Here is a 13,292-nt window from a genome sequence, read left to right as displayed (position 1 = left end):
AGTATTGTTAGGCACAATGAACTCAATGAGTTAAACTCTCAAATGAGTCCAGCGTTGGAATAGCCATGGCTTAAAATATGTCCCACACAAAGAACTTTCAGTGACTGCACACGTCACTTCTAGAGTGTAAGAGATGGATCAGAGGTTAAAAAAAAAAGCAAGTCTTACATGCCCTATTTCCTATATTCTGTCTTCAGCCGAAGAGGGAATATTCTTTCAATATTCTTTCTTACGTGTTTTGGGCTTAAATTTTAAAGTGCTATATGCCCCTTCCACAGCTTTGGGCAAGTACATGGGATGTCTTTCCAACCTCTTCCTAGAGCCAGTGGTTCTCTGCTGGCTGTTTCTTTGAGATTGGTTTGCAGCCTTTGCTGTTTGGGCAGTATCTTGTGAGTATCTCCGAGGAGCACGTAGGATCCAGTTTGAATGTAAACTGTGTTCACTTGTGCTGGTAGCAACTGAAAGACAGAAGGTAATCTGGCATTAACAGTTTGCCAGTGATATTTTTACATGCACATGAGAGAACAGGGTGCCTGCTGGGTCCTTCCTGGAGGTAATGCTGAGAAACCAACCTGGTTTCACTGCAGGATGTCACTTGGGATGGGATTCATCTTATCTAGTATTTCAATGCCTGCAGTGTAAATACGTATGTCAGAGCTAGTCCCCTTATATAGTCCCTAGCTATACTATTCTAGGGCACAGCTAATCCGACCTGTTTCAGATATCCACCTTAGCCTAAGACAAAGCTGAGATATATCTGTTTCTCTCCACTGATTATACAGGATAGATGATGAGCTCAGATGGGAACATCTTCATTTAGTTGGGCAATCCCATCCTTTCTGATGGAAACCTACTGTTATTTAGCCTGATCTGTAAATGACTTCTTTTTTGCTGGTTGGAGAGAAAACATCCAGCCATTTCTCAATGAGAAAAATGAAAACCAGATGAAGAAAAAATTATCTTTGTATTTTTTATAGCTCTTCTCCAAAGACAGCTCAGGGTAGAGATGCGAGGGTGGAATTCAGCCCTGAGCAGAAGGCAAGCACTATTCCAGCACTACACATGCTACATTTGCTCATGTAATGGCCACACATAAAATAGTTGCACCCTTTCAACAGGGAACAAGCAATATATTTCTGTAGTTTCATGTACTGCATGTAATGGTCCTAGATTTGGGAAGCAAAACTTGGAGGCAAACTGTGTCCATTAAATAAACAAATATGGTCTTACAATGCCACTCTTCCCTCTACCCTTTGCGCACCAAAAATAATCATATTTTGGCTGGTTTATACTGCACCATCAAAATCAACATCCACATTTGGCAGATCCACGTCAGGAACTCTCCGCCATCTCTCTGAATCCAGGTCTGCAATAACTGAGTCAAAGAAAGCTATTGCTTCTCTTACATCTGAACTGGACTGTGGGCCTTTTCTCTCCATGGATGCCTGTTGATCAGATAGGGGGGAAAAAGAGTTAGCTAAGGGTTGGGCACAATGACTTCTTAAAGAGCAAACTGTGGAAGGAAGCTGCAAAAATTGTATTTGATTCCATACTTCAAGCTGTCAGAAAAGGACACAGGTCCAGACTACTCCACACTTTGTAGTCATCAAAGCAAGCAGGACAGCAGTCTAACAAACGTCCATCTTGTTACATGCTCAACACCAAACATCTTCCACTTGGGCACTGCTAGCCAGGTGTTGTAAAATCCCTCAGAATTCCCATATCAGGCCATTTAATTAGGTGGCTAAGTGACAGCTGGGCTTTGTGGCCAAATTTATTCTACCTAGCAGTAGGCACCTAATGAGACGCACATTAGAAAGGTAGTCATGCAGGGTTCCTTCTGTAATTAATGCAAGGCTCCAGTACCTTCAGAAGATGAGTCAGGCCTTAGGTAGGCTGAATTCCTCTCTGCAGGCAGCTCTTTCTCTTAGCTGCAAAGGGATTGTGGGGTAACTTGGTTACTAATTTAAGCATCTTATTAAAATGCCTAGGTTAGGTGAAATGAATCCAAATCTAAATTGCTAACGTCTTTTTGAAATGGAGAAGGACCGTGTGTGCTAAAATATGAGTCATTCAACACTGTGATAATTCTCACAGGAAAGCCACGGGGTTTAAAATTAGGAGCCTGTCTTGATAAAAAAGCAAATGGCTGTCTATAAATGCTGAAGCAGTCATAAAGCCTTGGTTAGCAATTCTCTAGGTCCATATAGGATGACTACTTCCTGCCAGGCTCTACCTAATGAAGGGCCGTATATTTTCCCTGCCAGTCCAAGCTAGATGTATTGCCAGGCAGCAATATCAAGTCATAAAATTGCTACCTTGGGTTTCAAACATGCAAACAAAGGGTACATGCTGTATCACATCTCTGAAGGACCAGCTTGTTCCCTGTTCTGTGGAGGCAGAGAGATGAGCTAGCTTATTCCCCTCCTGACATTATGGGTTGATTGACATCCTCAGAAGTGTTAAAAGATAGCTGCTACCACACATCTACTGAAAATAGTGACTGCTATTATGACTAAACCCTTATTGGTTAAAAGGTATTTTAAAGAAACGCCTGTGTACTTCCAGCATCTGACCCACCTCTCTATTCTTTTCTCTCACTAGATCCAAGTGTCAAATTTTGAATCCACAGTCAACCTGTAGTCCAGGTCCCAGGGATCTTTGGATGAAACCTCCCACGAGGACAGGGTTGTCTGGACAAAGTACCTTCCCATTAATCATGCAGCAGGTAGGAGAAAGAAGTGAATTCCCTCTGACAGGTAATTTAACACAAACAGGTAGTTAGGGACAAAACCATTCAAGCCTGGTGATAAGACAAACCTTGCAATCTGTGAACATAAAATTTGTAGTTAGGAAGCAGAGTATTCTGGCTATTCTAGAAGTCTTCTTGACCTCTCCTTAATTTTTGCAAAGCCAGGGCTGTGCAGGTGTGACCCTGCCGTTCATGTTGGCAAGAATGACTCATATGGGTGGCATATCCTGCTGATGTCCCTGTCTGTTCCTAAGAAGATGGCTTATGGAGTTAGCATGCCAGCCTGTACCAGGGCTGTTCATACGCAAGAGCTAGCTGGCCACAGTCGGATGACAGCACTCTTAGCCTCAGCTGGCGGGAGATTCACTTGTTTGCCAAACCCAAGTTAAGCTTTTGGCATTTTTCTTAAGTTGTATTTTCAGTGGCAAATCTCAGAAATTCACAAACCTGCATGAAGCCTAGTTGTGCAGAATCTATTTCCCAGCCTCCTAGCTCATGGTTTTCTTACCCTTTTGCACTCATTTTTTCCCACCTGGCTGAAGGTTAGTCATGTACTGCTCCGCTACACCACTGCTCAGCTCGTCAGGGAACAGGCATGCTGTAAATTACCCCTGCCTCAAGCCAATCTTTGTGTGACAGGGCACAAAGTCAGTTCATAGACTGTATCTATAGTGTTGAGATTTGTCTCCTGGCACCTGGCACCACCAGGCCACTCTCCTGTATCTCAGTCATTCTCTTTGGATGTTTCCCTGGCCCTAAATAGTAATGTCTTTATAAAATCTATCTTCTCCAGCCCACTGAGCTGAGTATTGTTTCCTACTATTATTCCTAGCTTCTGACACTCACCATTCAAAGTATTAAAAAGATGATATAAAGCCTAATAAAACCTAATGAAAAATCCCACTGACTGAATGGGTATTAGATCAAAACATAAATTTAAAAAATGTACTATCTAGTCCTAAACATGTGAGCTTTGTCCTTTGGTTAAGCAATGCCTGCAACAGAGCTCAGCTTCAGCCATTCTGACATTCTGCTGTGACAGAACATCTAAATGTGGCAATAACTTTTTGGTAAAGTCTACCTGGCCGAATCAGTGTCAGCCATGCATCATTTCTTCCCACCATCCCCATTATTATCCAGTTTAAAGACTGCACTGGGTAACCTGTGAGTCTGCTGTCAAAGTCATGTTTGTGGTCCTGTTACCTAAACAGATCACCCCACCTGCTGCAGTCCTTTCCTTTGTCCTCACTGAATCAAGTCCAGTCAAATTAACCACTGAACTGTCTAGGGACATACAATCTATAAACTGCAACCAGGAGGAAGCTTTGCAATGCTTTTCTCTCTACGATACATGGAAATAGTCTGCACCAAAGATGATATTTCAGTTTTATTTTTGTGGTATCATTACAGTAAAGGGTGAAGAATTATACTGTCTCAAAATGACCTGCCAACTTATTCATGAACAGAGAAAGGAACCCTTAAGAATTCCTCATGCCCTACAGCCTACCAGTAGACCTTGCACTGATGCTAAATGTAGCACTGAAAAGCTATCTTACCAGTCAGAAAAAATCCTATTTGTTTCAATGAATTTACAATTATTTTGTGTAAGTAATTTTATGCCAATAAAAAGACTGCCGGTAAATCTAGGGATTACTGTGCTTGTCAGTCATTAACAGCTATAAATAACCATAGTGGAGAACTCTAAGGCACTTAAGTAGCCTGTCAGAGTATTGAGAGAACAGCTCACTCTTTCGTAACATGTTTTCAGACACTTCCCATACTGTCATACCTCTTTCCTTCTCCTTTTTTCTCTCCCCCCACACAAACACAGGCATATACATTTCTTTCCATGACCAGTCATTCATACTTAATTTCACACTACTCAGAAAGAATCTTAAGGTATTTAGCAGCATTTCAAATGATATAACAGTAAAAAGACAACTGGCTGAGACCAATAAAGCAGAAAATCAACATAGGCCATACAGCTAATTGCTTCACAGCTTAGGACCAAGAACATGGCAAAGTTCTTAGGAATTACCTTAGAAGACTCTTTGGGAGGAAGTGGAAGAAATGACTTCTTTCCAGTTTTGGATGATTTTGTGGACGTTGGGGAATCTGCAGCCATATGCCTGGATTTCAAGTTATTGATGTTGTCAAGATATTTTTTCCTCAAGGCTAACAGATCCTGTAAGTACTTCAAGCAGTCCTGAGTCTTAGAGTACATCCAGTCTCTGTCTTCCTCTTTTGGCTGGAAGCAAGAGTCGATGCTCGTTGTACTTCTGCATTTTTTTAGTGGTTCACTAACTTTTTCCTGGTCACCTCCAAGGACGTACATAGAAGTACTGCGGATCAATCTCACCACAGAACCTGTGCCGTCACAGTAAGGGATGTCATCTGTCACATTTCTTCGGTGGGAGTTGGGGTGAAATATAGAATGGATCTTTTTGAACATAGTGTGTCACTTCCTCCCCTTTATACCTTTTCTCTTTCAGCTCCTTAATTTAATCCTAGATCTGGTAATCAGCAGCTGTTACTCTTGCCCTCAGCAGACAGATAATTTTGCCACTTACTGTAATGAGGAGAAAAAAAACCCTATTGCTGCACAAATTGCTTTCAGTCTAACACATTGTGAAGAGCGCGACGGTCACGCAGAAGCGCGTTTTCTATTCCACTTGTGTCACTGCAATAGCTTTGTCCTTTCCTCGGTTTAGAATACAGTACAGGAGGTCAAATATCATGCTTTGACCTTTTATTTGACTGCTGCTCCCCATAAAAAAAAAAACCAAACCATCAGCATCGAGGCAGAAATTCCCTCTTCCACGTTTCCTCCGCGCTTCTCCGTCCCCTTCACCGCCCTAGTGCCGCCCGCCGGAGGGCGCCGAGCGCTGACCGTGGTGCTGAACCGCTCCCGCTCGCCACCGAGCACCCATCCGCCTGCCGGGGCCGCGGGCTGGCAGCCTGGGCAGGCCTCTGCGGGGCGGGGGGGGGGGGGGCGGCTTTTTTTGGAAGAGCTTGTTGAGATCAGCCTCGAGGGGGACACAAGTCTGAGCGGGGAGGAATAGCTTCTGCCGGGTGGAGTTCAGCTGCCGAAAGAAGTCGCTCGGGGTTTCACCCGACGGTAACCAGGAGATGGCTACGGCTACCTGATACCACAGCACTACTAGGAACAAAGTGGATTCAGGTGTCAGGCTCTATTACACTAAATACAAAGATGCCCTGTGTAAGGGACCCTGTAAAATAAAACACTCTTCCAAAGTGCCACTTATCTGGCAAAATATTGCAGACAGAAACCAATGAATTTGTATCTTTCCATGTTAGTTCTTCTCCCAGATTAATGCAAGAACATTTAATACGGTGGTTTTGATGACTGGTTTTTGGCTGAAAGCTACTGAGAATATTGACTATTATTGGCATAATCGAGCAGTGCTAGTATTTGTGACTGTGTGACAACATGATGCATGCTTTAGAGATCAGTAGATAGCAAATTTGGTCAGTTCTCATGACTAAGACAATCAACAACTTTTTAAAAGCAAACAGGAATGTCCAGATTTACCATGTTCAAAAGAGTTTTCATAATGCATCCTGCTCAAGCATTGAGCACTTGAGAAAATAATTATTTTGAAAGCCAATGGATATCACCCTGCAGGCTACTGAGCAAATTTCTGCTAATGCCACTGCAAGTGCCAACTGAAGGTTTAAGCATCCTAAGAGCTGTAGGATCTCAACAGGAAAGACAAGTTCTACTATAAATCTGCATCCATTCTCTCAGGAATTCTGATTTACTGGATACTAAACATATATCACAACCATCTTAAAACATGCACTTTGTTCCTTTTACTTATAGCTAAAGATGAAATGTCCTTATAACTAAAAATTGAGGCAAACTAACTTTTTGCCACTTTTTCAGCCTTCTAATACCAGCATAGACACAATTCCCACTGCAGCTGAGAGCAGCCTAGAGATTGTTCTGAAATACATTTGGCTGCTTGAGATCTAGTACTTGTATAGAGGTATTCCATTACTGATTATCTCCAAAATCCTACTCAGTCCCACAGCTAGGTGATAGATTATGTTGACTTTATGCTAGCATAGACCATTAGAACTATGAAAAAAGATGAAATCTCTCCCCAAAATTACATTTCTGAGATGGAAAAAGTTTCTGGTCATCAGTACTAGCATAGAATAATAATAATTCAATCTACAGATTGATTTCATTTTCAGAGCGAAAGGCTACAAGGGGATTTTAATTTATTGTCCTGAATGAGTGAGGTAAATATCTGTCATAGTTATTCTAGACACTGTGTTTACTAAGTTAGGAAAATGAGATTGTTCCAGAATAACCCTATTAAAAATTACTTAGATTTGCTACACGGGATACTGGTCTTTGGTTATAGATATCATACAATACCAGTGAGCCTCAAAGAGGCACTCTAAGTGACCTCATAGTCACAAAATCTGTGATTCAAGAAAATCAGTGGGAGCTCAAGGAATTATTGACAAAGAGTTGAGTCAGTAAGCTCAATGGGAACTCCACCAAGCAACCACTTATAGGATCAGACATTGCCTTTCAATAGCAGATTGATTTCTAAGCTCATCTGGACTTACAAAGAGCTACAGGGTAAAGCAAAAATAAAAAACAAACCAAAACCCTGAAGATTCTGTTCATGAAACCACAGAAAAAGATACATCTGTGAAGAGTAAAACTGATGATATACACCGTGATTTGAAAAACATTTCATATGGGCCATAGATTTTCCTATCCTGCTTCAACTAAGTAGTTAAAACATATGCTGACATCTCACTAATTTAAAAAAAGGTTGCAGGCTCTTGAGAGGGTTCTCAATTTCAAGCATGTTCATTCCCAATTTTTAAAAAAGCTTACTGGGACACATTCATTCTGTGCCAACATATGTGTGGTTCCCATTGTTCACGGTAGTGTTAAAATAAGGAAGGATTAATAAATGCATGAGACAATACAGTAGCTGTATTATATACCAGAATTTCATTTGGAGTAATAAAGTGTCATTTACAATTATTTCAGACATGAGTATTTTATTCTATGTATTGGTTATGGGCAGTGGCAATACACAATCTTCCTTTCCTATTGTAAAAATGAATATTAATTTGTTTTCTTCAGAGTATCCACTGTAATTTAAATAGCTCCACGGATTCAGAAAGTTAAAGGACAAAATAATGGATATATTTAAATGTCACAAATGTCTCTAGTGTGTTTTGTGAGAAGAGGAATGCCCTATGTCTTTTTAAGATATTTTCCTATAACGCATTTGAAACATGTTTCCTGAGTAGTGCTTTATTTGTTTATAGTCAAACTCTGGTCCCCGTGTACCTGTAAGTGTCCCTGTTTAAGTAAATAGCAAGGCAATTATAATTCAGCCACCACAGATCACAGGTCTCTTCCCCAGTGTTACGGCTGGGGACTGAATATGCTACCGTTATCTAAGACAGCTGGTAGTTAAAAACCAGGGTCTTATTCCAGAACTATTTGCTCCTGCACAAAGACACTCATCAAATGGCAAATATGGTTGAAGAAGAATATTTAGTCTGTTAATTCAAAGTACCAAATTCACGGGCAGCTATTAAATCATAAATAAAGACCTCCCAAAGAAGGAGCTTGTGAGAAGCAGATCAAATAGACCACACTAATCAAATAGACCACACTAAATATTTAATGGCATCTAAGATTACTAACTTCGACAAGGCAATGCTCATACCTTGTTTGTTCACTTGGCTACTTGAATCTGACTTCACTTACTCAGTATTTTTTAAGTGACTTTTTTTTCCATTACTGCTTTCAATGTTTCTGTTTTCTTTGTAGCTAGCAGAGTGATCTAAGTTCCATAGACCACCACCCAATCACTCCCAAAATTGCTTTTGTCATCTAGCCCTGGCATTCTGGCAATTCCTGAGCCGTCATGACTGGGTAGGAAAATCAAGTTAGAAAATCCAATGTATGTGTTCTGTTTAACTAAATTAATTATACGGTTGACCAAAACCCCATGAAATCAAATTTACAGATACATACAATTAAAAGAAAATCACACATCTTTTAAATTTTTCACAATAACTTATTTGTCAGAATGCATTCTTATCTCCAGAATAACATGATATCATGCATACAAATCTATCTACTTGATAGTTACATTTCACCCAAGTGACTGATACAAAGGAATGTCAAATCATCATTGAAACAAAGTAAAGCTCTGATGCCAAAGAAGAAAACCATTGACAAACTGTAGATGACAAGGTATTCTTTCTCTATCATAAAGTTGTATCAAGCTATTATATCTCATTCAGGATAATATATTTCATTATATTTTTTAAATTAAAGTGAAAACACTTTCTTCGCTTTTAAAGAGAAAAAATCCACACATAAATATGTGAGTTGCATAGTAAAGTTATTGAGCCTTGTGTTATTTCAGATAATTCAGAAACTAAAGTGCAGTTGTCAATCTCTGTTGAACTCTGCCATGTCTATATAGCTACATAAAAGAGTAGGTTGTTTGGAGAGAGCTAACTGAAACAGTCCAAACAGAGGAAGAGAGACCAAACAATTCATCACAACAGGTATCTACACTTTGCTCCCTAGTCCCTTACTATTTACCACTTCATGTGTTCCCTTGAAGTTCTGCAAAGACACAAAAAATACACAATCTCCTAGAGATTTAAGAGAAAATCGACAAATGCAGGAATGTTGAGACCACAGCTCAATACTAAAGAAAAATAACATCCCAAGGTTTGATACTTGCATATGGTGGTTGTAATGACACTTACTGTTTCAAAGACCACACATACTCGAAGAGATTAGATGGTGAGGTGTTCCCAAATCATAGATCAGGTGCTGAATGTCGGTGCTTTTGTGGGTAGCAAGAAACATCCATTATTAGAGGTGCAATACCACAGGACTCCTACCTTTCATTGCCTAAAAGGGAAGATGGAAGAAGAATGGACCTTGTTATTAAGCAAAGAAGAATCCTCAGGAATGGTTGTTTCTTCTCTTTCAGCCCATGAAGGTAACAGTCTGGAGTTCGGCCTCCCCAGAACTGCTATCAGCAACTGCTTGATATTATTCCTCTTTTGGGAAGTTCTCAAAGTATGGGAAAGGAGAGCACTTCTGATACCAGGCATTTGAAATAGCTACGATTGCTTCTCTGAGGCATGAAACTGGAGAAATCAGTTTCCCAAGAATGAAAATAAATATTTTCATTTGAGCTGACTTAGATGTAAATGCAGTGAAATCTAGATGTGTTGCACATGTCAGATTTAACGGTGACCTTTTTTTTAAGGGTACATGCTTGAGCCGCACTGTCACCTGGGCAACTCTGACCTGCAAAACCAGCTGAGTCAGAAAATCAAGGCTCCTGTCAGAGGATGAATAGAATTTTTTGCAAATCTGGAGCATCACCTTTCCATCTAATCTAAATTTGAATCTAAGTATTTCCATTTGACTTAGATCCTGCATATTCTCCATACATTTTCACCACATGCAAAATTTGCATTCTTTGAATAGGTTTTGTTGCAGCATGAGCACTGACTGCGACCAACCAAAGCAGTGACTGCATTCCTATCAGGCATGAGAAGATAAAGAAATGCCATTCATGTACAGAGAAATGCTTAGGAAATTATTACACAAATGAGATATCAGTCAATTTTTATTTTTTTATTTCCAATTTGTTATCCTGGTGTCACTGTTGGGAAAAGTTTTGTGTGCATCCTATGACAAAGCAATAAAATGCACTGTAGTGAAACACTCCCTGCTTTAGAGCTATCTCTATAGCTGTTGCCTGGCAGCGTTTTCAGAGGGTGAGAGGTTACCACACTTATCCCCTGCTGTATCTAGCCTCCTCTTTCCCTTTGTTTCCTCGAATAACCCTGCTGTCATTAAAAACTCCATCTCTGTGACAAGCTTGACAAGGGAACTTTGTCTTGTCTTCTGTCACACAAGGTCAAGGGACAACCAGTTGGCCTTGCTTGTTTCATTGGAAGAATTCATGTCCTTTTAGTAGAAACACTGTTAGGACCTTTCAAAGCTTTGTTAGTCTTTGTTGAATTAGTTATTGTCTCGCCTCTTGAGTCTTTTGTTCCAAAGATGGCTGAAGAATTATTGTGATGTCTAGCTTGTTGCCTGTCACATCCATCACCCATTGATAAAGTCTGCCAGGAGAATGTGATAAATAGCTAAGATTCCTTCCTGATAGCTCAGTGAGGAATGGATGTTGTAAGCAGCAGTTCTTCAAGTTAGTTTATAGAAGACAAACATTTAAATGACCTGTCTGTCTTGATCTTTAACTGGATCATCTGTTTCTCATTCCAATTAAATTTTAATACACTAGTTTCCTTCCCACAAAGGAAGGCTATAGGAGGATTTATGAGAGGGGACAGTCTGGATCTTTCGGTAAGTTGAGAGTTGCCAGACCATATCAGTCATCTCCAGGCAAGGCCCACTCATGATACCTACAGACATTTTTGTAGGCACCCTTGGATCCCTACTTCCTGTTTCTATCTCCTTCCTACTCTGCTACCCCAATGAAACAGGGCAAAGACTGCTTTAACTGGAGAAGCAAAGAAGGAGCAGTTTGGCTGGGTATCTGAGGGAGAGAGAGACTCAGTACAAGTAAGATATCATATGAGCACTAGAGAGGATGGAAAGAAAGAGAAGAAATACATCCTGAGCACCTCCCAATAGTTTTTTTGAGCGTATGAGCTATTTTTCTGCTCAGATCACAATGTCCCTGGGGGAAAATATATCTCTATACAGCCTAACACACAGTGGTCCTGCCCTGCCCCTGCCCCTGCTGCCACGACATAATTAATAAAAAGGAATTATTCTCCTTCCTATATGTTTCTTGAACGTATCTCCTACTACGGCTCCTTCAGCACTTGCAAAAGGAGTTTCCAATTGGAGCAACTCTGGTCATGCTAAGGAATACAAGGAGCCAGTCAGGATCCTTTCAGCATACACCAGCTACACCTGCAATGACACCCTACAAGGACTGAGTCCTACAAAACCATCACTGCTATGAGTGCACACCACCGGCTGTCTGCTCCAACAACTGCTGTTACCACTCCATGCAATGTTGGAATGGAAAAGGTTTTACTGATAACAAGTAGCGCTCTGAAGGGGAGCAACCAAAACATGCAGGATGATTATTAACCAGGATTGGCAGCAGCAGGTTTTGTTGCCTCTCTCTGAGCTGTCAGTAAAGAAGTGGGAGAATTCAGATTCCATGTTGTTCTTGCTCGTTTGCCAGCTTTAACAGGAAATACTGTTGCTGGTAGATATGAATTATTTCTCCTCGGCTACTTTGATCTTCTGCCTCTGCTCACTTCCCACCTACCCTTCCACTGCCCTTGTAACACAGCCGTGCCAGTCTGTATTCAGTAAGACACATTTAAAGGGAGGGGGAAAGAGAGGAAGAAGTGGCTATCCAGCCTCACCTACCACTTTCAAGCTACACTTCAAAAAGCAGTTCCCCTATACCCACTGTGAACGGTCAAATCATACACTCCTTAGAGCTGTGGCTATTTGCAGGAGCAAAGAGAGTTCATTTACATCCTCCCAGGAATTTTCAATCAATTAATGTCATCTCCCATAGTAGCTGACCTACTATGTGGGATCTAAATATGAGGGAAAAAATATCATTCTAAAGCAGTGGCTGCACAGAAGTTGTAAAGAGACTCGCCACCAGGCTGTTGGGCACAGGGTAGCTGCTGCTGGAATATCTAGATTCAAAAAGGCTGCATGAAGCCCTTTGGCAACTTACAAAAGTGGACACTTGAGGTGTCCCTGGAGTAGACACTGCTTGCAGCGGGTTCACAAGTTTTAAGTAACTTTGAGATGGCTCACCAATAATACTAAAGGAAGTAAGACAAAAATAACTAAACCTTTATCTACTCATGTTCTTAAAGCAACCTGAAAAGTCTCAGGAAAGGTACCTGGGTAAGATTTCAGTCAGGTCAGAAAAACCACTGAGACATGGGTGCAGGTGGGCATGTGTGCTGAACTGGGTTTGCAGTTTAGCAAGATGTTTGCAGTAATTTGTAAAGCCAAATGACACTTTCCAGGCTAAGCTACTCATTAAATTCACAAAGCTTGCAAGTCAACTTAGCCTGTGCTCACAGGAACATGGAGATTTATGCCTGCACCCTGAAATCAGGTAGAACATGTGCCTTTGACCCAAGGTGGGCAAAGTACAGAGGTGCTAACTATGTTTTTCTCTGAGACCTCCAGGTCAGGCAGGAGGGAAGTGAAGCTAGGTTAACTGAAATGGAAGGAAATATTTATGTGAACTCTGGTGAACTGAAACAGCTGAGTCTTACAGGCCTGTAATCTGAGCATCAGGGCAAACTGAAAGGGACCGTCAGAAAGGAAAGGATTGAGGTAGCCAGCATTCCTCTTGTGATTTTTTCTAAAACCACTATTAAGAAAAAGCATCTCCAGGAAACTGTGGTAGTTACAGAAGCGCACAGGCCAGAATAACAGATCAAATTGTGGCCAGAGCTGGCAGCAAGCAAAGGTCAC

General features: G+C 40.9%; 1 protein-coding gene across 1 annotated transcript; it reads right to left on the bottom strand.

Annotated features, from left to right (window-relative positions):
* Nucleotides 1-216: 216 nt before the first annotated feature.
* On the bottom strand, nucleotides 217-5,204 carry C1H13orf42 (chromosome 1 C13orf42 homolog). The gene is made up of 3 exons (XM_050915108.1): nucleotides 4,791-5,204; nucleotides 1,298-1,445; nucleotides 217-458 (listed from the first exon to the last, which is right to left on the bottom strand). Exons 1-3 carry the CDS (start codon nucleotides 5,202-5,204, stop codon nucleotides 217-219), a joined length of 804 nt encoding a protein of 267 aa, XP_050771065.1.
* Between the last annotated feature and the right edge of the window lie 8,088 nt (nucleotides 5,205-13,292).

Source organism: Gymnogyps californianus, chromosome 1, assembly GCF_018139145.2.
Source record: "Gymnogyps californianus isolate 813 chromosome 1, ASM1813914v2, whole genome shotgun sequence".
Lineage (NCBI taxonomy): Eukaryota > Metazoa > Chordata > Aves > Accipitriformes > Cathartidae > Gymnogyps > Gymnogyps californianus.
This window is presented reverse-complemented; position numbering and strand designations above follow the sequence as displayed.

Bases quoted from the DNA above. Each gene is read 5' to 3' on its own strand.
- C1H13orf42 (XM_050915108.1), bottom strand. From the start codon at position 5,204: ATGTTCAAAAAGATCCATTCTATATTTCACCCCAACTCCCACCGAAGA. The intron at 1,446-4,790 runs GTAATTCCTAAG...TCTGATCAACAG, and splicing joins CTCCCAAAGAGTCTTCTAAG to GCATCCATGGAGAGAAAAGG. The intron at 459-1,297 runs GTGCAGTATAAA...TCTGTCTTTCAG, and splicing joins TGTGGATGTTGATTTTGATG to TTGCTACCAGCACAAGTGAA.